At 58.9% G+C, this 20,881-nt stretch overlaps 10 protein-coding genes across 10 annotated transcripts; 6 read left to right on the forward strand and 4 right to left on the reverse strand.

The window, feature by feature from the left end:
• Window positions 1-61: 61 nt before the first annotated feature.
• On the forward strand, window positions 62-2,605 carry SCHCODRAFT_02638783 (glycoside hydrolase family 13 protein). Its single transcript, XM_003028011.2, has 11 exons — window positions 62-348; window positions 413-505; window positions 565-598; window positions 662-946; window positions 999-1,102; window positions 1,149-1,198; window positions 1,253-1,493; window positions 1,551-1,775; window positions 1,840-1,948; window positions 2,001-2,162; window positions 2,230-2,605. The coding sequence occupies exons 1-11, from the start codon at window positions 146-148 to the stop codon at window positions 2,476-2,478; spliced, it is 1,755 nt and encodes a 584-aa protein (XP_003028057.1). The 5' UTR covers window positions 62-145; the 3' UTR covers window positions 2,479-2,605.
• A 32-nt stretch (window positions 2,606-2,637) lies between these two features.
• On the reverse strand, window positions 2,638-3,734 carry SCHCODRAFT_02589211 (uncharacterized protein; the record flags this gene model as incomplete). The annotated part of the gene is made up of 7 exons (XM_003028301.2): window positions 2,638-3,041; window positions 3,089-3,100; window positions 3,150-3,217; window positions 3,267-3,313; window positions 3,370-3,385; window positions 3,437-3,469; window positions 3,526-3,734. The coding sequence occupies 7 exons, from the start codon at window positions 3,732-3,734 to the stop codon at window positions 2,638-2,640; spliced, it is 789 nt and encodes a 262-aa protein (XP_003028347.1).
• Window positions 3,735-4,396: 662 nt separating this feature from the next.
• Window positions 4,397-5,140, reverse strand: SCHCODRAFT_02070989 (uncharacterized protein). The gene has a single exon (XM_050341680.1). The coding sequence runs from the start codon at window positions 5,038-5,040 to the stop codon at window positions 4,447-4,449; it is 594 nt and encodes a 197-aa protein (XP_050198185.1). The 5' UTR covers window positions 5,041-5,140; the 3' UTR covers window positions 4,397-4,446.
• SCHCODRAFT_02070995 (uncharacterized protein) lies at window positions 5,077-5,694 on the forward strand (the record flags this gene model as incomplete). The annotated part of the gene is made up of 1 exon (XM_050341681.1): window positions 5,077-5,694. A coding segment is annotated over exon 1 (454 nt), but the record flags the coding sequence as incomplete, so codon positions are not given.
• Window positions 5,695-6,360: 666 nt separating this feature from the next.
• Window positions 6,361-6,639, reverse strand: SCHCODRAFT_02514942 (uncharacterized protein; the record flags this gene model as incomplete). Its single annotated transcript, XM_050343320.1, has 1 exon — window positions 6,361-6,639. A coding segment is annotated over one exon (279 nt), but the record flags the coding sequence as incomplete, so codon positions are not given.
• SCHCODRAFT_02589214 (P-loop containing nucleoside triphosphate hydrolase protein) lies at window positions 6,507-11,773 on the reverse strand. The gene is made up of 5 exons (XM_003028302.2): window positions 10,109-11,773; window positions 9,863-10,058; window positions 8,188-9,812; window positions 7,853-8,138; window positions 6,507-7,801 (listed from the first exon to the last, which is right to left on the reverse strand). The coding sequence occupies exons 1-5, from the start codon at window positions 11,720-11,722 to the stop codon at window positions 6,939-6,941; spliced, it is 4,584 nt and encodes a 1,527-aa protein (XP_003028348.1). The 5' UTR covers window positions 11,723-11,773; the 3' UTR covers window positions 6,507-6,938.
• Window positions 11,774-12,242: 469 nt separating this feature from the next.
• Window positions 12,243-15,704, forward strand: SCHCODRAFT_02638796 (uncharacterized protein). The gene is made up of 5 exons (XM_050346045.1): window positions 12,243-12,382; window positions 12,446-12,511; window positions 12,569-13,646; window positions 13,694-14,396; window positions 14,445-15,704. Exons 1-5 carry the CDS (start codon window positions 12,265-12,267, stop codon window positions 15,324-15,326), a joined length of 2,847 nt encoding a protein of 948 aa, XP_050198188.1. The 5' UTR covers window positions 12,243-12,264; the 3' UTR covers window positions 15,327-15,704.
• A 207-nt stretch (window positions 15,705-15,911) lies between these two features.
• On the forward strand, window positions 15,912-19,173 carry SCHCODRAFT_02692369 (uncharacterized protein). Its single transcript, XM_003028013.2, has 3 exons — window positions 15,912-16,188; window positions 16,249-18,227; window positions 18,286-19,173. Exons 2-3 carry the CDS (start codon window positions 16,295-16,297, stop codon window positions 18,885-18,887), a joined length of 2,535 nt encoding a protein of 844 aa, XP_003028059.2. The 5' UTR covers window positions 15,912-16,188; window positions 16,249-16,294; the 3' UTR covers window positions 18,888-19,173.
• Window positions 19,174-19,320: 147 nt separating this feature from the next.
• On the forward strand, window positions 19,321-19,632 carry SCHCODRAFT_02513915 (cytochrome P450; the record flags this gene model as incomplete). Its single annotated transcript, XM_050343302.1, has 2 exons — window positions 19,321-19,487; window positions 19,542-19,632. Coding segments are annotated over 2 exons (258 nt in total), but the record flags the coding sequence as incomplete, so codon positions are not given.
• Window positions 19,633-19,700: 68 nt separating this feature from the next.
• Window positions 19,701-20,688, forward strand: SCHCODRAFT_01216165 (uncharacterized protein). Its single transcript, XM_003028015.3, has 2 exons — window positions 19,701-19,844; window positions 19,892-20,688. The coding sequence occupies exons 1-2, from the start codon at window positions 19,725-19,727 to the stop codon at window positions 20,609-20,611; spliced, it is 840 nt and encodes a 279-aa protein (XP_003028061.2). The 5' UTR covers window positions 19,701-19,724; the 3' UTR covers window positions 20,612-20,688.
• Window positions 20,689-20,881: the final 193 nt, after the last annotated feature.

A 20,881-nucleotide genomic window follows, 5' to 3' on the forward strand; every position in this document is an offset into this window, starting at 1 on the left:
CCCTGTCAGATGACATGACTTCATCCTCCTTGCGTTGAACCCGAGGCCTGATCTCAATCGCGCTCTCTCCCTGCTGTCACGGTGACCCTAACTCGCCCTCTACCCTGCTAGCCTGCCTTACCAGCCTCACTTTGACAGCGCGACGATGTCCGAACCCGAACGAAAGTGGTGGAAGGAGGCCGTCGTCTACCAGATCTACCCCATCTCGTTCTTCGACTCGAATGGCGACGGCATTGGCGATCTGAACGGGATCGCAAGCAAGCTCGACTACCTGAAGGACCTGGGCGTCGACGTGCTGTGGTTATCGCCCATTTACAAGTCGCCGCTCGCGGATTATGGGTATGATATGTGAGTTGCAGTCAGGGTGGATTTGACATGAAGTTGCATCGCTGACAATTGGCTGGATATTTAGTTCAGACTACAGGAGCATCGACCCGCGCTACGGGACACTAGAAGACTGGGACAGCCTGCTGAAAGGCGTGCACGATCGCGGGATGAAGCTCATGTCAGTACATATCTCCTTCTGATCATGCCAGACCACATATTGATCCAACGAGGCAACAGGATGGACCTAGTCGTTAATCATACTTCGGACGAGGTACGCGTGTCTTCGGCGCGTTCACGTCTCGTCGAGGCGTGCTCGCTTACCCCACCCCCGCAGCACGAATGGTTCCAGCAGTCTATCTCCGGTAAAGACAATCCCAAGCGCGACTGGTACATCTGGCGCCCGCCCAAGGTCGGCGAGGATGGCTCGCGCCAGCCGCCGAACAACTGGCGCTCCGTCTTCCAGGGCTCGGCGTGGGAGTACGACGAGAAGTCCAACGAATACTACTTGCACCTCTATGTCACAAAGCAGCCCGACCTCAACTGGGACAATCCAGAGGTGCGCGAAGCGGTGTGGGACGTGATGCGATTTTGGATCGACCGCGGGTGCGATGGGTTTAGGGTAAGTTCATTGACCCAGAGCAAACATGCATTAATTTATTTTCTGCACGCAGATGGACGTGATCAATCTTGTATCGAAAGTACCCGGGTTGCCAGATGCTTCGATTACGGAGCCAGGCGAAAGGTACCAGCCTGCGGCTGAGTTCTACGCGAACGGGTATGGACCTTTTCGACACAACAGATCCTTGACTAATAAACTTCAGGCCAAAAGTGCACGAGTACATCCAGCAGATGCATCGGGAGGTCCTCTCTAGTGGGTCGCGCTTCATTCATGGCATGTAGATGGCGGACTCAGCAGCTACTGCAGAGCACGACCTCATCACCGTTGGCGAAGCGCCATTCTCCTATGACGAGAGTGCGCTTGGCAAGTATGTCCTGCCTGCGAACAAGGAGCTGCAGATGATCTTCCAGTTCGAGCTCGTCGACGTCGACTCGCCCAAGGGACCCGATCGTTCCTCCCTCATGCCGCGCCCGTGGAAGCTCACCGAGCTCAAGGGCATCATCAACAAGTGGCAGACGTACAAGCGGCATGAGGGATTTTGGAATGCGTGCGTATCGTATCTTGCTCCGACCTCGTCGACCAGGACTGACAACTGGCTTGTTAGCGTGTACATCGAGAACCACGACCAGGCGCGCTCGGTGAGCCGCTTCGGGAACGACACGACCGACGAGAAGCGCACTCTATCTGCGAAGATGCTCGCGGTCATGCAAGCGACGCAGTCCGGGACGCTGTACGTGTACCAGGGCGAGGAGCTCGGGCTGCACAACTTCCCGCGCAGCTGGGGGCTGGAGGAGTACAAGGACGTCGCGACGCAGAATTTCTACAATCGGTAAGAGGACTTCCTGCCCAGGAGAATCGCTAAGCGGAGGTGGATTGCTGAGCCGTGTCAACAGGGTACTCGAGAACCGGCGCCGCGAGCAGGGTCGCGAGGACGTCGACATGTCGGATGTCCTGGACGGGCTGCAGAAGAAGGCGCGCGACCATGCGCGGACGCCGGTGCAGGTTCGTATATGCCATGCTCTCTGGCTATCGGACCTGCGTTGACCTCCATCAGTGGAACTCCTCCCCTCACGGCGGCTTCACCACTGGCAAGCCGTGGATGAGGGTCAACGACGACTATCCCAGCTGGAACGCCGAGAAGCAGATCTCGGACCCCGGCAGTGTGCGCTCGTTCTGGAAAAAGCTGCTCGAGCTGCGAAAGGAGAAGGCGGTTCTGGTGAGTATTGCTTGTTTCGTCTTCGGACACGTTGATGCATTTCGCTGACCGATGTGGTTGCGCAAAGATCTACGGCGACTTCAAGCTGCTGCTCGCTGACAGCGAGGACGTGTTTGCGTACCAGAGGTCCCTGGGTAATTCAAGGGCGTTCGTGTACCTCAACTTCCGCGACAAGGACGTGCAGACGTCGCTCCCAAGTGATGTCGGGTCGCACTTTGAGTATGGGCTGGGCAACTACGCGGATGGCAATCAGTCACTGGACAGGTTCGTCCTGAGGCCGTACGAAGCACGCGTCTACTTCTCCGCCGACACTTGACTGAAGGTCAAATGCCCTCGACAAAAATAATGTATCACTGACCTCTGAGCATCACTCAACCATGTACTTACTACGCCCGCACAAATACAGACTCGACCATGACGCCCCCTCTGAATTATACAGTGCCTAGAAATACAGCTATGCAAGGAATGAGGGGACCTATTCGATGAGAATTGGCGATGAGTCTCGTCCGCGACCATCTCCTCCATCCGGCGGCCCTGCAATACTGCCCGTACGCACGGGCCTCTTGCGCGCCGGCTCCTCATCCTCGTCCACCAGGTCGATCACTTCCCCATCCGCCACCGCGCCCCGTTTGCGCTTGCGCGTCCTCCCCGACGCTGAGCGCTCGTCGTCCGAGTCGTCCACCACGATCACGTCGCTTGGGGCAGGAGGTCGAGCGACGCGAGGGCGGGGCGGTCGTGTGCGGGGGAGGGGTGCGGGAGGTGCGATCATCTTGCCCTTGCCCTTGTCGAGGGTACCCATGGCGTATAGTCGTGTCCAGGCGCGCGCAGTCTCGTCATGCTCCTTGCGGCGAACCTTGTACTGTTGGGCTATCAGAGCCACTAGGAGGGGATGAATGAGGGTTCAGGCGTTCGAAGGGAAGGCGTACCGAGAGGGTCATCTGAAAGATTGTGTGAGGCACAAGCATGTTGTGGGAGACGGAAGCATACCTGGATTTGGGTCCGTCAAGAGTGACGACAAGGAGAGGATGACCTTGAAGAGGGAAAGTGCGGGAGACCTGAGGGAAAAGTGAGGAAGACACCAAAATCTGGGGGATGATGACCGACCAGTTGCCCTTGAGGATATCCAAGCAGATGTGGCCCGCGTCGGAGATCTGTGGCGCGTCAGGCGTGTGTGTGCGTTGAAGTTCCGGCGTCAGGGGACACTTACGTTCATATGGTATATTCTGTGCAAGAGGGTAAGCAAAGGGAAAGAGTGGTCATGTATGCCTACGCACCTCGTCTTGAAAGCCAATTTGGGTGCCGAGAACCTGCCCGGACGCTATGACTGAGCAGCCGTCCGATCGTGCAAAGACGAGCGACGCACGGGTAATCTGCTGGCAAGTGGATTTCCACATCAAAGGATCCTCCCTCGTACAGGCTCCCCTCTGGTCCAGGAATTGTGGCCCTCCACAGGTAGACGTTGGTCTCGTCTGGTGCCAGCTTGATTCCATTCAAGTCCTCCTTCTTCAGGTCCGCAATCTCGCGGTGAATGCGCTTGAGAGTTGTCTGGCTGGATAGTCCTGGTGGCGGCATCAATCTGGGTGGTTGGCGAGGAGGTGAGCCAGAAACACGAGGACGACGGTGCTGGTCAATGCGAAGTGCTATTGTTTCCGATTTCCGCATGAAGACCGAAGATAGGGGCAAAACGCGATCACGTGCCAATGGTGACGCGTCACGTTCTCATCAGCTCAGCGCGACGCAAACGCTTGTAGATATGCACAATTCAAAGCAAATGATGTGTACGCAGATAAGTAGAGAATATAGTATACATATATGCATATTCATATGCATACATAAATCAAGTACTTGGCCACAAGACGAGATTCCAGAGATTAGCCGAACATTGCCTCTGAACCTATCGATTTCCGGAGAAAGAGTAAATGGCATCCTCGACGACGCAGACCCTTTCAAAACAGACGCACGCCGACCCGCCGCCTCCGCACCAGCGTCAAGGGTAATGCCGATACGAGGTACCATACGCTTTCCACAGGATTGCTTGAACTTCCGGAACGGCGGCCGTGGGGATCTACTCGTCAGTCAGCGCCATTCCTATATGGAGTACCTTCTTATAATGGAGAGAGACTGCGAGAGCAAATTTCTCAGCGAAGGCGCGCGCCAACGCCTGAAGGCCAGTCTCCAAGCGTGATTGTAATGGGTCAGTTGTGTGCTACGTCCGACGACGCAAGTGCATGGGCGATGCACTGCAAGTCACCTTCGAGGAGGACGTGGGTTCCAAAGATTAGCGTCACTGTTGACAGTCCACAGCACATCCGCGCTGATGTGGACGCGTTCGCCGAGCGCCCAAAAGCGCCCAGCTACTAGGACGCATCAGAAACGAGTATGCCATGTCCTGCCAATGCCGCAGACTTGCACCACCTCCGTTGCCCGCTCGAGCAAGCAACATCGCCGGCGGCACATACCTACGGCAGCGAACGAGCGCATAGCACCTCCGCTGCCCCCCAACTTCTGATGAAGAAGGCCAGGCAGCATCGACGGCACTACTGCTCACTCGCTGTGACGCAGACCCCGCCCGCCGCATCCATTGTCGAGTCCTTGGTGATGACGCCACGATGCAGCGACATCGGCTCTTCAACTTCAACGACGAGCCCGACGATGGTGAATCTCGCAACCACTGGTTCAGCTGCCGAGCTGGCAGCTTCCGCAGATACTGCGATAGCGATCCACTCACAATCGCATCCGCCGTTGAGCATCTGTCGCGTTGGCTGTCATCAGACGTGCTGACTGGCAAGTCAGGCGCATCTGACGGGAGACTGCTGGTCGGTCTAACTGCGAGATGTGGTCGGTCGGGTGCTGCGTCGGACGCTGGAAACATAAGCATAGCTCAGCGCATCCCTCGGAAAGGATTGCATAGGGCTCCAAAAACTTCGTCGTAGTCGACAGAGCATGCCACAACAGCGCGAACGTATGCACATTCGCTGAACGCACGAAGGCGCGTCAGCTACTAGGCCACGCACGCGGTAGCTGCGCCATGCTCTGCCGACGCCACAGATGTGAGCCGCCTTCGTCACTCACGCGGAGATGAGCAACATCAGCGGCTCACATCTGTGGCCGCGAATGAGAGCGCGACTCCTCCGCTCCCATACCCATCCCAAAGAAGGAGATCGGGAGCCTCGACGGCGTCACGCACCCATTCGCAGAGGACGCAGACCCACCCGCCGCATCCATTGTCGAGACATGGTGATGCCACTGCACAGCAGCGACATCGACTCTTCAATGTCGGCGGCGAGCCCAACAGCGGTGGCTCTCGCGGCGTCTGGCTCGGCTGCCGATCCGGCAGCTTTGGCAGAGACCGCAGTGGCGACCCACCCCACACAACGCATCCGCCCATTGTGCGTCTGTCGCCGTGCCTGTCACCAAACGCGCCAGCAGCCGATGAAGATGGCATGCTCAGCGCGCCTGGCAGGAGACGCTTCGGTCCGTCTGATTGCAAAGTGTGGTTGGTTGGGTGCTGCGTCTGACGCTGAAATTGAGAAGAACGATTTGGGTCACCGCCCGTCTTTATACTATCGGGCACGTGTCATCAATGCGTGTGATCGGCGGATGCCGCCTTGTTCCCCATTCGGACTTATGCATTGTTTCTCTGCATGATGATGGTGTCGCAGGGAAGCGCTCGTGGTCCTTTCAAGTTCCTGCTCGCCTTCAAGAGTCGACTTTGGAAGCATTCCGGCCGCTCAAGCATGTTCAAAAGCGCCTCTGCAGCACGTGACTGCAGCAGGCGCCTGGGATTAGCGTGTCGCTGTACGAGGGCGCCAACGCTTTGAATGACACTCGGTACGTCAAATAGAGATATCTATCTCGAATACATACAAGTATAAACCGGTTCAACTCGAAGGTTTGAGCGAAACGAGGCCTCAGTCAAGACACGACGTGATAGACAGCAACAAGCCGCCGCCGTGCCACGAGCCGAAAGCGCCATGGAACAGCCTGCATTAATCCTGAAACCTGCACATCCCGTGCACACTAACGCCCCACAACCGCGACGACGAAGTGCGTTACCCGCCGCGACACCAGCTCCGGGATTTAGCTCTCCAGCGGATTATTGTACTCGTATTAGGTCAAAACCAACGAGAACGGTGCATGTATGCAAACTTTCTCACAGGTGTCGCTGCAACTTCAGTACATCATGCAGCTGGCTTCGCTAATGTTGAGCCTCTCGCAAGGCTTCGGATGATGCTGCCTGCGCGCAGCGGACTGCCAGAGTGGGCTCTTCTTGGGGACCTCGCATTTCGACAATTTTCTGGAGAGAAAAGCGCTCCGCCATGCCTTCAAAAGAGGACTTTGCCTGCGATATATGAACTTTGCAGTCGCGGAGGTATGTGTGCACGACCTGTAGGTTGCCCGCGACGATGCCGATTGCTGTTTTCTTGTACCTCTCATGAGGTAGACGGAGATTGAGGGGGTCGCACACCATCGTAATCCAGTGCAACGCACTCACATTGCACGGACTCGTAACACAGGTAGCCTACCGTACGAACTCGTTGTGTGGTAATACAATAGTCTGGATGGTCGTAAAGTACACTTCTATCTTTCAGCCGACCTGTGTATGTATGTATTCCTAGGTGTCGCAAGAGGAGAATCGGTCAAACAGTGCAGTGTAAGTAAGTATGAGGGCAGGAAGTGTCCATAGACCTGTCACAGGACATAATGATAATCCAGAAAAGAGGGGTAAAGAAAAAAGATACAACGCATCACGGAGGGGGATCGTCGCGGCTGGACTCAGTCCGAGTTCCACTCACCGCCTCGCGCGAGCGACGCAAACACTCCGCGGCGGGCCATCAGCTCCTCAAACGTCCCCTCCTCGCATACCTGGCCGTCCTTGAGAAGAACGATCCGGTCGCACATCTGCATTGCCTCGAGCTTGTGCGTTATCATCACCGTCGTGCGGCCCTCCTTCGCGCGTGCGATGGCCTCAAGCACGCCGCGCTGGCTCTCCGCGTCTAGCGCAGAAGTGCATTCATCGAGTACGAGAACTCCGCGCCCGACGTGCACCCCAAGCCGCGCAAGGGCTCGCGCGATCTGCAGCCGCTGCTTCTGCCCGCCCGACAGGCGCGCCGCGTCCTCGCCGAGCATGGTGTCGTAGCCCTGCGGGAGCTCCATGATGAACTCCTGCGCGCGCGCGGCCTCCGCGGCGCGAAGAATATGAAACTCGGGCATGTGAGCGGTGCCGTAGGTGATGTTGTCGCGCACGCTCGCATCCCACAGCTGTGGGTGCTGGCTCACGACGGCAAGGTAGTGGCGGAGGTGGTCGACGTCGACATGCCGGATGTTGTGGTAGCCGATGGATATCATGCCGGCCTGCGGCTCGTATAGCCGTTGCAGGAGTGATGCGACGGTCGACTTGCCAGAGCCCGACTCGCCCACGATGGCAACGCACTCTCCGTCCTTGATCCGGAGAGTAAAGTCGCGCAAAACGGGGGCATCGGGACGTTCTGGGTAAGCAAAGTCGACGTTGCGGAAATTGATATCGCCATAGAGCGCTGGGCACTCAGTGCCCTTCGCCTCAGTCGTGTCAAGGGGAGACAGATGTCCTAGTTCGTTGAGTTGTGTCGTAGCCTGAGTGGCTTTGCTGATCTTGGCAGCTAAGAGTATGATCAGTTCACTGAACCTCAAGTCATCGAATGATCACTCACTGAAAGCCATGATCTGGCTGCCGATGGTGACCGTGAATACGACCAGGTTGAGCGTCTCGACCATACGCAAGTACGAGTAGCGACCGTTGGCAATGAGGACGGCGCCAATGTAGAACAGAAGCGCCTCCGCGAAGTAGATTAGACCGGAAGCAATGCCACCCGTGCAGCCTTCGGTGAGCGCGCCGCGCACACCGCTCTTGAGCGCCTGCGCCGCTGCCTTCTCGAATTGCTGGCGGAAGATATCGTCGTAGGTCATAGACCGGATAGCGCGGATGTTGGAGATGGTCTGAAGACCGGTCAGACACACAACAAGCATCGAAATGCGCGATACATACCTCGTAGTATCCCTTGCTGACCTGCTCGCGCGCGAGGCGGTTGCGACGCTCGCACTCGCCTACAAGTCGTGTCTGTATCGCCATTACGCCCATGAACACCGGCGCCACGGCAAAGCCCGCGAGGGTCAGTTCCCAGCCGCGCGCCAGCGCCCACAACAGCCCAATCCCGAACATCGCCGTCACCACTACCATCTGCCCGATCACCGTGCTCAGAAGCAGCTTCGCATCCTCCGCGTCCTTCACCAGCACCTGCACGATCCGCGATACCGTGTTCGCTGGGCGGTCGAACCACGCCTTGTCCTGCGCGAGCACGTTCGCGAAAGCGGTTGCGCGCATGCGGTCGGCCCACAGGCCGGCGAGCGTCTCCATGAGGAAGTACTTCGTACCCATGAGCAAGCCATCGAGACAGGTGACGCCAAGAACGAGTCCGCCGACGCGGTTGATGAGGCCGACGTCGGTCGAACCGGTAGAGACCTCGAACATGAGGCGTGAGAGGAAGAAGGAGAAGACGGGAGTCATGGCGCCGTTAGCGAGGCAGAGGAAGAGACCGAGGAGGAAGAGGGGCTTGTAAGGGGCGTCAGGGTAAACAGCCCTGAGAGTCGCGAACAAGCCTGGTGGGCGAGGGGCCGGTGGTTCGTCGGACGCCTTCTCGGTCCCTTCGACGCGAATGTCGACACTGCCTGCATTTCGGTTGCGGCGATCCGGACGCGCAGTTGGGCGTGGCGCGCTGGACGCCGCTTCCATGCGTCTCTTCTCGTCCTCGTCCAGAATAACCTCCCCGCTCGTCCTGTGTGTTGGCTTCACGAACGTCGGCGATGAAGGGGTGAATTGCAGACTGCGACGCCGGCGGTATCCGTACTCTACCTGATCGTATGCCGGCGGAGGAGAGACGGGGATCGAGACATGCATGCTCGGACGACGACGTGCGGCTTGCGCAGCCGTGTACGTCGCATGCTTCGAGGTAGTAGTCTTTCTCTTCTCCCTCTCCTTCTCCTGGCGCGGCGCCTCTGCTCGCTCGGGAGCGGCTGTGATATCGGCGATGGCGTCCAGCATCCAGCCGTTCGACATCGTCTTCAGCCGCGTCAGGCGCTTGCTGAGGTTCGGTGCCGCGAGGGAGTCCGGTCGGGCGAACGCGCCGCTGAACACATTGGGAGCACGCCATGCAGCAGGCGCTGCCTCCTCTTCCTCGTCAGAGTCCTCAAGCTCCTCTTTCGCGCGTTCCCAACCTTCGTCGACGGCGCCGGGCTCTGAGCCATTGGGTGACTGGACAGCCTGGGCTTCGCGCAAGCGGAGGAACTCGCCATCGCCATCGAACTCGTCGTCGACGACCGAGCGAGAGTCGCGGGCCTCCGTGGAGATGTTGCGCGCCTCCAGGTCCTTGCGGAAGCCCTGCTCGGCCACACGGCCATTGCGCATCACGTACACGAAGTCGTCCAGCTCGATGTGCGAGAGGTCGTGCGTGACGACGATGGTCGTGCGCGTCTTGCGGGGCGCAGTGTGCATGGAGGACGCGACTGTGGACGGCGAGTAAAGCGTGTCCCTCTCACTGTGGGGTAAACGCCAGCGTTTGATGGCCTCAAAGACCAGGACGCGCGAGGTGATGTCCAGGGCGGAGGTCGGTTCGTCTGTGACAAACGTGAGCCTGCGTCGTCAGTAAAATGAAATTTGAACTGACCCAGGATGAGCACTGCTGGGTCCTTGACCCTCGCGCGTGCGATAGCGAGTCTCTGCTTCTGACCACCACTCAGGCTGCTGCTCGTCAGAGGCGTGTCAAAGCCTTCGGGTAGATCTAGGATGAAGCTGTGCATAAGAGCGATGGTCGTGGCCTCCACGACGAGTGCTTGCGTGTGGGAAGGCAATTCGTCGAAGCTCTATCGACAGGGATTAGTATACGGCGGACACGTTGAAAGCTTATACTGACCGCAATCTCCGCACTCAAGTCGTAGCCAGTGCCCATCAAGATATTTTCCCACATCGTCTTGCCTTCCAGCACGACACCCTCGGTCTGACTGACGCACGCAATGTTGGTCCGGATCCAGTCATGGTCAAGGTACCGGACGTCCTGATCGTCAATTGAGATGATGCCGGAGTAATTGTCGTACATCCCGCTGACGAGCTGGGCGATGGTGGACTTGCCCGCGCCGCTGCCACCGACAACAAACGTCAGATCACCAGCAGGCAGGAACATGTTGACGTCCCGCAGCGCTGCCACCTCGGAGCGCGCCGGGTAGGCAAACGATACGTCCGAGAGCTGGATCTGGCCGTCGAATTTCTGTGGGCGGACAGGACGCATCTTCGTGAAGCTCTTGCCGACAGCGAAAGTGGTAGGAGTGGATGGAACGGAACCAGAATCTCTGGATGGCGGCACAGGGGGCTCATCGGCGATCATACCCAACAAGGACGCGGCAGCGAACTTTCCTTTGGCCAAGGAGATGAGCTGAGGGATGCACATCTGCACATGACTGGCTGCGATGAGGCAGGCCCAGAAGACTGCCATCACATCGCCTGGCTCTATGCTTCCACGGCGAACGAGGGTAGATCCGAACCAGAAAGCTTGCACGAACATACACATGCTGACGAACTGAGAAACGCCGGACGTCATTCCCCAGGTCGCATTGAGAGCGCGATATGCAGCACCAAGAGCAGTGAGGGTCTTTGAGAACGCGTTCAATGTGAACGAGGTTGCCGTGAAGGCCTTGACGGTCGTAATGAAGGAGACTGCACGCTCGACTGTGGTGGCAAGCGCGGAGGACAATGCAGATGTCTGAGCAAGCCTCGGCCCCGCGAACCGCTGCGAAATCGCTTGCACGAAGACGAGGACGGGCAAGGAGGACAGGGTGACAAGGGTGAGGACCGCCGAGCGTGAGAACGCTAGCCCCAGACAGGTGACAAGCGTCGTGAGGTGCTGGACGAGCAAGCCGGAGCTGAGGGACGATGCGGCACGCACGTCGTCCGTCTCCCGCGCGAACGTCGCCATCATGCCGCCCGCACCCTCACCCGGGGCGACCGCGGTGTCGAACCAGGCTATGGGCTTATGCGCAACGGCGGTGTAGACGCGACGGCGGAAGCCGAGGACGTTGCGCTCGCCGGTCCATATCCAGAGGCAGGACGTGAGGCTGCCGAGCGCGATCGAGCCGACTGCGAGGCCGAGGAGCTCGAGGGCGCTGATGCCGACGGTGTGCAGGAGGGCGTCCTTGGCGGATTGCGGGGGACTGGGGGTGAGGGGGAACTGGGCGAACGCGTTGAAGGACTGGCCGATCACGTAGGTCATGAAAGGCGCGACGCCACCCGCGACGATCGAGGAGAGGAGGGCGGGGAGGAGGAGGCAGAGCACGTCTTTCCTGGAGAGTGAGGAGAAGAGGAGGCGGATGGAGGGCGCTGGCGCGCCCGTCGCGGCCGGTGCGCTGGGGGACAAAGGCGCGGCGGATTCGTGGGTGCTATGTCGTGAAGTGGTCGAGGGTCGTGGCGAGTTAGATTCGTAAGAGTTCATGTCCTGCTTCTCGACAACGAGTGACTTGGGTCGTTGGCGTCGCATCGTGAACGTTGTCTTCGTCGTCGAGGTCGTGAAAGAACGAAAGGAACGAGGGTTTTATCGAAGTCCTCGTGAACTGATGCCTTTATTGTCTTCTATTTTTAGAACAATAAGGATGAACATTGATATCACGTGAGTTTCATATGCGGGCCTTAACGTGCCTCAAAATGACACTCCTCTGTAGCCACTAATACGACCTCGAGCGACTGCCCTTCAGCGACAACGATACTCAAGAAAAGAATTGTGGGTCCATGTAAAGAAAGACATGTCGAACCACGTGATCGGTGTAATAGTTACCTTATTTGGCAGTCTTTGGTGGTTCGCAAAAAGTATGGCGTCTACTATTGCACATTCCAATGTTTCAACGCTAGAAAAAGGTGCTCAGACTGACTTATAGAGACCTATAAATCTCAGTACTCTTGATTCATTTATGGACAACTATGGGTCCCCGCTTTGTCCATTTTAAGCTCGTGGGAAAGCGCCAAACACGGCGCGCACTTTCGGCGCACAGAAGTGGGCAGCCGTATCCTTTGTTTTTCACCGTCATGGCTTCGTACAAGTCCGCAATACGCTCGCAAGCGCCTTCAGAGCAGGTAGATGGTACCAAGTACCGCGCCCAAGCTCGGCAACTCCAGGAATTCTTCCCTACATGGTCAAACGATGGTACGGCTAGGACACCTTTTTTAATGACGCGCGTCTCAAAAGCATTTTCCCCCCACTGAACAGATCTCCAATCGCTTTTGGTTGAGGTATCGGGAGATGTAGAGCTTGCTGCTGCTCGTATCAGCGAAGGTGCGCCGCCGGCCATTTGTACGCGTTTTCTGTACTGATTGAACATTTCGTCATCAGGTCGCGTAGAGCAATGGGGCGCTGTACACCGCAAAAAAGAGAAGCGCACCTCCACCCCAGGTCATGCATCCAAGGACTCCGTGTCATCCGCTCCGTCCCCTCGTGGGGGAGCCGATTTTCGCGGCGGACGAGGGGGTCGCGGGGGCAGAGGAGGCGGTCCCGTAGGACGCGGTTCCTTCCGTGGCGGTCGCGGCGGGCGAGGCGGTTTTGCAGGAGCCGTCACAAACGGCCATACACCCGCGAGGGAGTCGACCTCCAGCCCGGCCTGGGGCACCTCTGCTGCAAAGCCTACTGCCCCTGCGTCGACGGACGCTACAGCCCCGCCCGCGGCAGACAACGCTTGGGACTCATCCGCCCATGCAGAATCGAACGCAACCCCGAACGCTTGGGGTGCCCCGGAGCCCAAGTCTGAGCAGCCGCCTGCCCCAGCCCCAGCCCCAGCCCCCGTGACGGCCCCCGCACCCGACGTAAATGGCACGGCCACACAGGCGCCGGCGCCGAAGAAGCCAGCTACTTCCAAGATGTCCTGGGCGCAAATCGCACGCCCACAGGAGAAGCCGCCCCCAACGCCCAAGCCTGCTGCTCCCGCTGCAGCCGCTCCCACCGCGCCCGCCCCGGCGCCCCAGGTTGCCCCCGCGGCGCCGGAACCCGCTCCTGAAGCTCAGCCTTCAGCTCGGGAGGAGCCTGTCACGGTTGAGGCGCCGACTTGGGAGGAGGACAAGCCGTCGGTATCCACCCCCGATGCTTGGCCTGAGGCCCCTGCAGCTGCTCCTGAGCCTAAGGCTAAAGAGCCGACGCCCCCTGCGCCCGAGCCCGAGCCCGTCGCTGCACCAGCAGCGGTCCCCGTCAAGCCCGCGGAGGAGCCCCCTAAGCCGCGTGTCGCAGAGGCGTCGCCCAAGCCCTCGCCAAAGCCTCGTCCCGCCGCCGCGCACCGTACGAGCGCTGCCGCTGCACGCTTCAAGGCCGGTGATGCTGTGGTCATGCCACGATTTGGGACCGCGTCCCCAGTCCCTTCCGCCGACAAGCTTGGCATGCAATTCGGCTCCCTCAACCTCGGTGGTACGCCAATCGACGATAAGTGAGTGAAGCAACCTTTTCACCCGATTGTAAGCTAATTCCAAGCAGGCCGGAACCCGAAGCAGCGCCCGCGGCCCAATCTCCCCCTCAACCCGCACCCCAGGCAAAGGCACCGACGCCGCCTGCGCCTTCTATCCTTCAGCAACCTCAGCAAGCGCAGCCTCAACAGGCTCAGCAGCAACCGCAACAGCCGTCCCAGCCGCAGACGTCGCAGCCCTCCGCTTTCTCTGCCGCCATCTCGCAGCCGACGCAGCCCCCCACCAACCACGTCACCGCCTCCACGTCCCCCATCCAATCCCTCTCTACCTCCCACTCCGCCCAACCTGCGCAGACGACGGCGCTGCCGCAAAGCCAGAGTCAGCCCCAGCAAATCCAGAACCAGTACGCTACGGGCCTTCAACACCACCTCGAGCATCAGGCCCCGCAAGCGCCGCAGCCTCAGGCGCCTAGCCAGAATGCTGGGTATCTGCGTCACCAGCAGGAGCCGGCGTACTTCCACACTCCCACTCCCCCGCAAGAGGCGCACTACGGAAGCCCCTTCGGCAACGGCATCGGTCTCAGCGGCGCTATGGGTGCGACTGGTCACAACCAGGGAGGCCTCGGTATGGGTGGGCTCGCCGGTGGCCTCGGTGGTCTCGGTGCTGCCGGTCTTGGCCAAAATGCCGTTGGCGCTATGGCGCAGAGCGCCTCTCAGGGTAACGCTCCCTGGGGCAGCGTTGACTACGGCTACGAGTCTCCCGCCGGACGTGGTGTATGTTGCACCCATGTTTTTTCTCCCTTCGTCGGCTGACTTGACTAGCAGGGCTTTTACGATTCGTACACCCCCGGCTTCAACCGCGGTGGTATCCTTGGCCACGACGACCTCAAGGGCGGCCTGGCTAGCAGCGCGCCGCAACCGCAACAAGCTCAGCAAGGTCCTGTCGCCCAGCAGCAGGGACAGCAGGGCCCGCCTCCTTCGCAGCAGCCGCCGAGCGCCGCCAATCCCAGCGCCGGCCCCGGCGCCCAAACGCCTCAACAACAGCAAGCCCAGCAGCAGAACTACGGTCCCCCGCCCGTCCCCTACTACTACAACCCTTACCCTCAGAACCAATACAATCCCTACGCGGGCGCGCAGTACAACCCGGGCTACGGCGTCGCGCCTGGCTACGTCAAGTATCCGACCATGTTCCCCGGTGGTGGTGGCGGGCTGAACAAGCAGCCCGGCGTCGGTGCCGGCGCAGGCATGGGCGGCGGTGCGTCGTACGGGCAGGGTGGCCTCTACCAGCAGGGCGCGTATGACGATTACCAGCATGGTGGCATCGGGCTCGACAACTACGGCGTCGGTGCGGGCAAGCCTGGCGCCCCGGGTGCGCAGCAGCAATATGGCGGTGCAGCGCAGAGCCCTGCGCAGGGTCAGGGTCTTATGGGTTTGGCTGGTGGCGCGCGTGGTAGCCCCGAGACTGCGTACAAGCAGTACGTGCCGAAGGATGTCGGCGGAGGTCCCGGGAAGGCCGCGCAGCAGCCGCAGGGTCAAGGCCAGCAGGGCTTCTACGGCGGCAGCCGCTTCGGCAGCGGCGCGGGCGTTGGCGGTGTTGGCGGTCTCGGTGCCCAGCAGGGCGGGCCGCAGCACCTCTACGGTCCCCAGGGCGGTGCCGATGGGCAGTTCTACGGGTACCAGCGCCAGCAGGGCTACTGGCAGTAAGCTATTCGCCTCGCTGCGGACGCCATCGAATTGTACACGCAGACGCCTCTGCTGTAATCCAAAGTCCAAGCTCGCTGTAACTGACCGACAAGCACATCATCCTCTTCACCTCCCCTCCATCCCCATCTTGCTCTTGCTTTTCGCTCTAGTTATCTGCACCGTCCGTCCGTCCTTCTTTGTCATCTCTCTTCCTTCTTCTCTTTTTCCTCCATCTTCTTCTTGTCGATTCTCATCTGTGCGTACATACGTTACATCACATATTCTGTCGTGTCTTCGTCGCAATGTCTGTTCTTGTACACTTATACGAACAAAGACCTCTGAGCGAGTCCCTGTAATATGATGGGTCGAAAGACTGAAATCCCCACACTTGCTGGCGTGATGATGTGTTGCAGGCAACTGTTGGTGAAGGTGAACATTCAGCGACTTGATCCTGAGTGCCAGCTGTACTTGCCAACGCAAGCCAATGGGTATTCTGTTATCCTCTGCTGATAGTAGGACTGTATAGCGCGCCACAGTGGGGGCGATGACTAACCCCAGATGGAAGTTGACTTGAAAGAACGTGGGCGATGCGTGCTTCAATTAGCAACACCCGCGACACGCGCAGGACCATATTGCACTCTCGGTCGTTCTCGATACCTCCCATCGCTCGCCCAGCCCGAGGGCATGCCCGAGTGGTTGATCGTGCCATTTGCTTGCTCTGAACCTTTGACTGCACCCACTGCACTTTGCGCCGGCGATTCGCGCGCGTCACCTTGGCGACTGGATAGCGGAAGTACCGAAAACGGCGGGATTGGAGACTTGCACAATTAATCCATCGGGGACTGTATTAGACCATCGTCCGAGCATTGCATACGGATAGGAGGTGCGTGGGGACGTACTGCGTGTCAAGGATGGCGTTGTTGACCTGCACTTGCGTGTCTAGGAGTAGAACGCAGCCGCTGCCCCGACAATCCTTGTATATCCATCTCATGGCGAACGGGCAAGCTACCCCTCGCGCCCTTGACGGCCCCAGGCGCGTCAAGCCACTCAATATGTCGCTCGTTAGCCAGAAAGTCGCTGGAGTGGAGCTGGAGACAGAATCACCCCTCGCCCTCTCGGACTCCGAGAGCGACGACTCGAACTACGACTCGTTTGACGAAACATCGCCCACCGCCTTCACTCGGCCCCCTTTCCTCACAACCCTCGACAACGAGCACGAGACGCCGTCGTCTGCGAGCGACATACAGGCCGAACTTGCAGCACTCGAAGAGCTTCGCAGGAACGTGCAGAAGAACCTCAAGCTGCGTCCCATACGCTCGACGAACAACCTGCGCAAAGCTTCGGACGGGACCACTGGTAGTTCCTCGACGTCCCCCTCCTCTTCCATCGACAACGACAGCATGATCAGTCCCGCATCGAGCGTGTCGTCCTACTACACCCCGCTGAACGAGCATCCCCCGATAACTTCTCCCAAGAGCGCCAGATACATCGGGCCATCGAAATCACCATCAACACCACCTAAACGACCTTCTCGCCCCGTCGACCCAGGCACGCTCTACATCCGGCTCACGCAGTTCTTCAAGCGCCCTCTGCTCATAGATACCCGCCCCGCCGCCGCGCACCTGCAATTCCACATACGCGACAGCGTCAACGTTTCCATACCGTCCTTGATCCTGAAGCGCTGTCGGAAGCCAGGCAACAGCGGCTTCCATGGACTGGATTCTTTGCGGCAGTTCATAACCACCGACGAAGGCAAGGCGCTTTGGGACAAGCAGATGCACCCCGGCGGGCCGTGGGATGGCGATGTGATCCTCTACGATGAGGAGATGGACGCGCGCGATCAGAGCACCTCTGCTGCTGTGGCATGGGCGCTGGTGTCGGTGCTTAGCCCGCTGGTTAAGGAAGGCAACGTAGACTGGCTTGAGGATGGCCTAGCTCGCGCGGGGCACCATCCTGATCTTCAGAAGCTCGTTGTGACTGGCGCGGACTCCAGCTTCACGCCCAGCCCGCACAGCGCGAACGCAGGATCGGGACTGACAAAGCTGAACACCGGTCGGAAGAATGTCCCCCCGCCGGTGAAAGTGACCACGGACAGCCCACAACAGCCTGTGGCGAAGGCACCGCCGTCACCTTTACCTCTTATGCCGGGCTCGCTGCGCCTTGCGCCCCCGCAAGGGCCTTTGCAGGCGCTCATGGACACTACACCTTCACCACCCCCCTCGCAAGTTTCTTTCCGCCGCCCGTCACCCCCGAAGCGTCCAAGCGTGCCGAATCTACGGAAGTTGGACACTTCATCAGCCGAACGGCTGCCCAAATTATCAGTCAATACCCGACCAACGAAATCAGCAACATTGGCCGTCCCGCCTTTATCCCTGTCAATAAACCCGCCATCATCGCCCTCACACCTCACTCTTTCTCACTCGAACTTCTCCGCCTCCTCCCCACTGTCGACCGCGTTCAACCACGATGGGGACGACTCAGCATACTTTGCGCCGCCAAAGTCACCGCGCACGCCGAGACCAGAGACGCCACGTACGGCGCGGCCGGACGAGATGTCGCCCCAATCGGCATATCCCGCATCGCCTTTCCAGTCCCACTTTGGTGCGCCCCAGACCGCCTTTCATACGTCCTTCAACGATGACTCGCCGTCGTCGGCGGAGGATTCGCAGCCGCAGTTCTCCGTGTCCACCATCCTGCCAAACTTCCTCTTCCTTGGGCCCGAGATGACCTCCCCGGAGCACGTTGCGGAGCTGAAAGGCCTGGGCGTGCAGCGCATCGTCAACCTCGCGATGGAGTGCGACAAGGACGACTACGGTCTTCGGCTGGGAGACGTGTTTGACCGCTATTACAAGATCGCGATGCGCGATATCGTCGAGGAGGATGGGATTCGAAACGGTGTCAGGGAGGTCTGTGGCATTCTCGGTGAGCAGAAGTAACAACTCGAGTGGTTCGCAAACTCAATGTCTCTCTTGCACAATAGACGATGCACGGCTGCACTCTTCGCCTACCTACGTGCACTGCAAGGCGGGCAAGTCGCGGAGCGTCACCGCCGTGATGGCCTACCTCATCCACGCCAACCACTGGACGCTCTCCAAGGCGTATTCATTCGTAACCGAGCGCCGCAAAGGCATCTCGCCGAACATTGGCTTTGTCAGCGAGCTCATGACCTTCGAGGAGGAAGAGCTCGGCGGGAAGAGCTCTGGCGTGACCGCCGCGTCAAACTCCGCAGGGCGCACCAACATCGAGGATCCGTCAACTGCAGGCTTCTCGCGCCGCCCGAGCGTGGCTCGCGAGCGTGAAGCTAACGGCCCGGCCTTTGTGTCGATGCCGACGATGCCCACGCACGGGCAGTCACACTCGATATCGTTCGCGGGCACGATGTCCTTCGCGGACGCGAAAGACGAGCCGGGTTTGTCGTCGACTGAGGCCATCAAGCTCGTCGGCGGCACCGGCCACGAGACGGAGATCAAGGATGCTAGCGGACGCTACCGACACGCACGCCGCGCACCTGTCGACGAGACGACCCTCCAGCCGTCTCGGCGCGTCAGCAAGGCGGGGCTGGAGAGTGGTGGTTGGGCTTGATGGCGCCCTCACACTGGCCTTCTCTCCTTGGGAATGGACACTTGTTCTTCGGCGCGCGCATTTGGAGGCCTCTTTGATCTGCGCAGCCAAATTCTCTGACTTGCAGTAGTCAAGTTCATGTCTACTTCTTGTTGCTGTCTTTGCTACTTATCGTCTCCTCTGTTTTCGGACCTCCCCTTCCTTGGGCATCTGCATTACATATATATTATTATTGACTTCTTTCGCTCTTACTGTTGAATGTCTTATGTATTCCCCGAGTTCCAATGCAGCCTGTTGCTTGTGGTTCGTTGGCTTGCAGGTGGGGTATATAAGCCAATCACGAGGTGAGTAGTTATATTCTCTGGAATACTCTTCACTACGCAAGCCCTGGATTGGGCGCGTGAGTGGTCGACGGTGTGGAAGCACCGTCGCCTACCAGTGACACGAGTCGCAGACGGTGTCGATGATCGAGTCCTTCTTCCTCGCGATGGTGGCCTTCCTGGACGTACTGCAAAGGGCGCGAGAGGAGATCGACAGAGTAGTTGGTGCAACACGGCTGCATGACTTTGGCGATCGCGATGCCCTACCTTATGTCTCGGCCCTCGTCAGGGAGTTGTCGAGGTCTTGTGCAACAACTGTACGACTATCCTTCTGGCTGACTTGCCGCATTCACAGATGGGCTCCCGTTGCGCCTCTAGGCTTGCCACATATGACCAACGAAGACGATGTATATAACGGGTGCTTCTCTAGTCACGACGACCTTTAGCGAATCGGACCGACGGACCGCAATGCATTTTGGGCGAGGGGCGAAATTGCCCCATGCGGTTATGAACCCCTTTTCCTCCGACCTGAACTCTCATGGAGAAATACGCAGCGACCCCAATCCTTGTTAAGCCCTTTTACGAGGCTCCCATACGTCTACCGTTTCATAAAGTGCCAGACGACTGTAGCGGATGCCCGCTATATGAGCGCTTCGAGGTGCGTTTAACCTCCTTAGTGAAGGGAGGAAATTCATCCCTTTGCAGGCACTCTTCCCGGAGGTCCTACATCTCAGGGAATTGCGCGGCGACACACTCACGTTAACACTCGCGGCTGTAACAGGGTATCTGACGCACATGCAGCCGCGGCGTCCGACCAGGCTTGCTCTTACCGACGCTGATCAATGCGCCGACTCTCTTACGGTACAGGCCTTTGAGACGTGGAAAGCATATCTCCTCCTCGCAGACACCATCCTCGAGGCCATGTTCTCGGAGTCGAACCAACTCGAGCTCATGGTGGCCTTAATTGGCACTCGATCGCGCATCGCACTGTATCACATCGAAAACCTACTGCGCGCCATGCGCATCGCTCTCGACGCCGTCGATGCGCTGGAGCAGGTAGCGGTGAAGCAGTATACCGAGAGCCGCCTTGACAAGATTATCAACGCCGTCCTCGACTCCCTCAATCTCCGCCTACCTCATGAGAAGTACAGGAAAACAGCAATTGGCATCGTTGCGGCCCACCTGCAAGTCGTGCACACATATCTCAGCGACTGCATAGTCCATACATCGCAGGCGAGGTCCTCTTTAGAAGGCATGGCGGAGCGCTTTTCGCTCCAGAAAATTGTCGAAATGCGAGGAGGTCTCCCAGAAGAGCCCACTCTGGCAGTCCTCTGCGCGCAGGCAGCATCATCCGAAGCCCTGCGAGAGGCTCAGCATTGGCGACGCCAGGTCCAGATCGCGCTGATGTCGCAGGAACCCCTCTGAGAAACTTTGTATACACATGCTCAATCGTTGTTTATGATCTACTTATTCGGACTCATCGCAGGAGGGCTGAATTTCAGAGCTGGTGAGAGGCGGGTAACACGCTTGGTTTGTGCAATACTAGAGGTTTCACCAACATTGCAGAGCGCCTCTGGCTCTTGTCACGATGACGATACGTGTGTCATTGTTGAATGTTGTTCAGAGGTCGTTCGCGATCTCCTGTAGTGTCTATGTACTCTCCTTTTGACGTGCGCATACACCTTCCCTCTGCTA

This window comes from Schizophyllum commune (assembly GCF_000143185.2).
Source record: "Schizophyllum commune H4-8 unplaced genomic scaffold SCHCOscaffold_11, whole genome shotgun sequence".
Classification (NCBI taxonomy): Eukaryota; Fungi; Basidiomycota; class Agaricomycetes; order Agaricales; family Schizophyllaceae; genus Schizophyllum; species Schizophyllum commune.

Excerpts from the sequence above, each read along its gene's own strand:
- SCHCODRAFT_02638796 (XM_050346045.1), top strand. The coding sequence starts at position 12,265 with ATGGCTTCGTACAAGTCCGCAATACGCTCGCAAGCGCCTTCAGAGCAG. Across the intron at positions 12,383-12,445 it reads CCCTACATGGTCAAACGATG|ATCTCCAATCGCTTTTGGTT; the intron begins GTACGGCTAGGA and ends CCCACTGAACAG. Across the intron at positions 14,397-14,444 it reads AGTCTCCCGCCGGACGTGGT|CAGGGCTTTTACGATTCGTA; the intron begins GTATGTTGCACC and ends TGACTTGACTAG.
- SCHCODRAFT_01216165 (XM_003028015.3), top strand. The coding sequence starts at position 19,725 with ATGGAGAAATACGCAGCGACCCCAATCCTTGTTAAGCCCTTTTACGAG. Across the intron at positions 19,845-19,891 it reads CGCTATATGAGCGCTTCGAG|GCACTCTTCCCGGAGGTCCT; the intron begins GTGCGTTTAACC and ends ATCCCTTTGCAG.
- SCHCODRAFT_02589214 (XM_003028302.2), bottom strand. The coding sequence starts at position 11,722 with ATGCGACGCCAACGACCCAAGTCACTCGTTGTCGAGAAGCAGGACATG. Across the intron at positions 9,813-9,862 it reads CCCAGCAGTGCTCATCCTGG|ACGAACCGACCTCCGCCCTG; the intron begins GTCAGTTCAAAT and ends CGTTTGTCACAG. Across the intron at positions 8,139-8,187 it reads TCAGCAAGGGATACTACGAG|ACCATCTCCAACATCCGCGC; the intron begins GTATGTATCGCG and ends ACCGGTCTTCAG.
- SCHCODRAFT_02638783 (XM_003028011.2), top strand. The coding sequence starts at position 146 with ATGTCCGAACCCGAACGAAAGTGGTGGAAGGAGGCCGTCGTCTACCAG. Across the intron at positions 349-412 it reads GCGGATTATGGGTATGATAT|TTCAGACTACAGGAGCATCG; the intron begins GTGAGTTGCAGT and ends CTGGATATTTAG. Across the intron at positions 599-661 it reads TTAATCATACTTCGGACGAG|CACGAATGGTTCCAGCAGTC; the intron begins GTACGCGTGTCT and ends CCACCCCCGCAG.
- SCHCODRAFT_02070989 (XM_050341680.1), bottom strand. The coding sequence starts at position 5,040 with ATGCTTATGTTTCCAGCGTCCGACGCAGCACCCGACCGACCACATCTC.
- SCHCODRAFT_02692369 (XM_003028013.2), top strand. The coding sequence starts at position 16,295 with ATGGCGAACGGGCAAGCTACCCCTCGCGCCCTTGACGGCCCCAGGCGC. Across the intron at positions 18,228-18,285 it reads GGAGGTCTGTGGCATTCTCG|ACGATGCACGGCTGCACTCT; the intron begins GTGAGCAGAAGT and ends CTTGCACAATAG.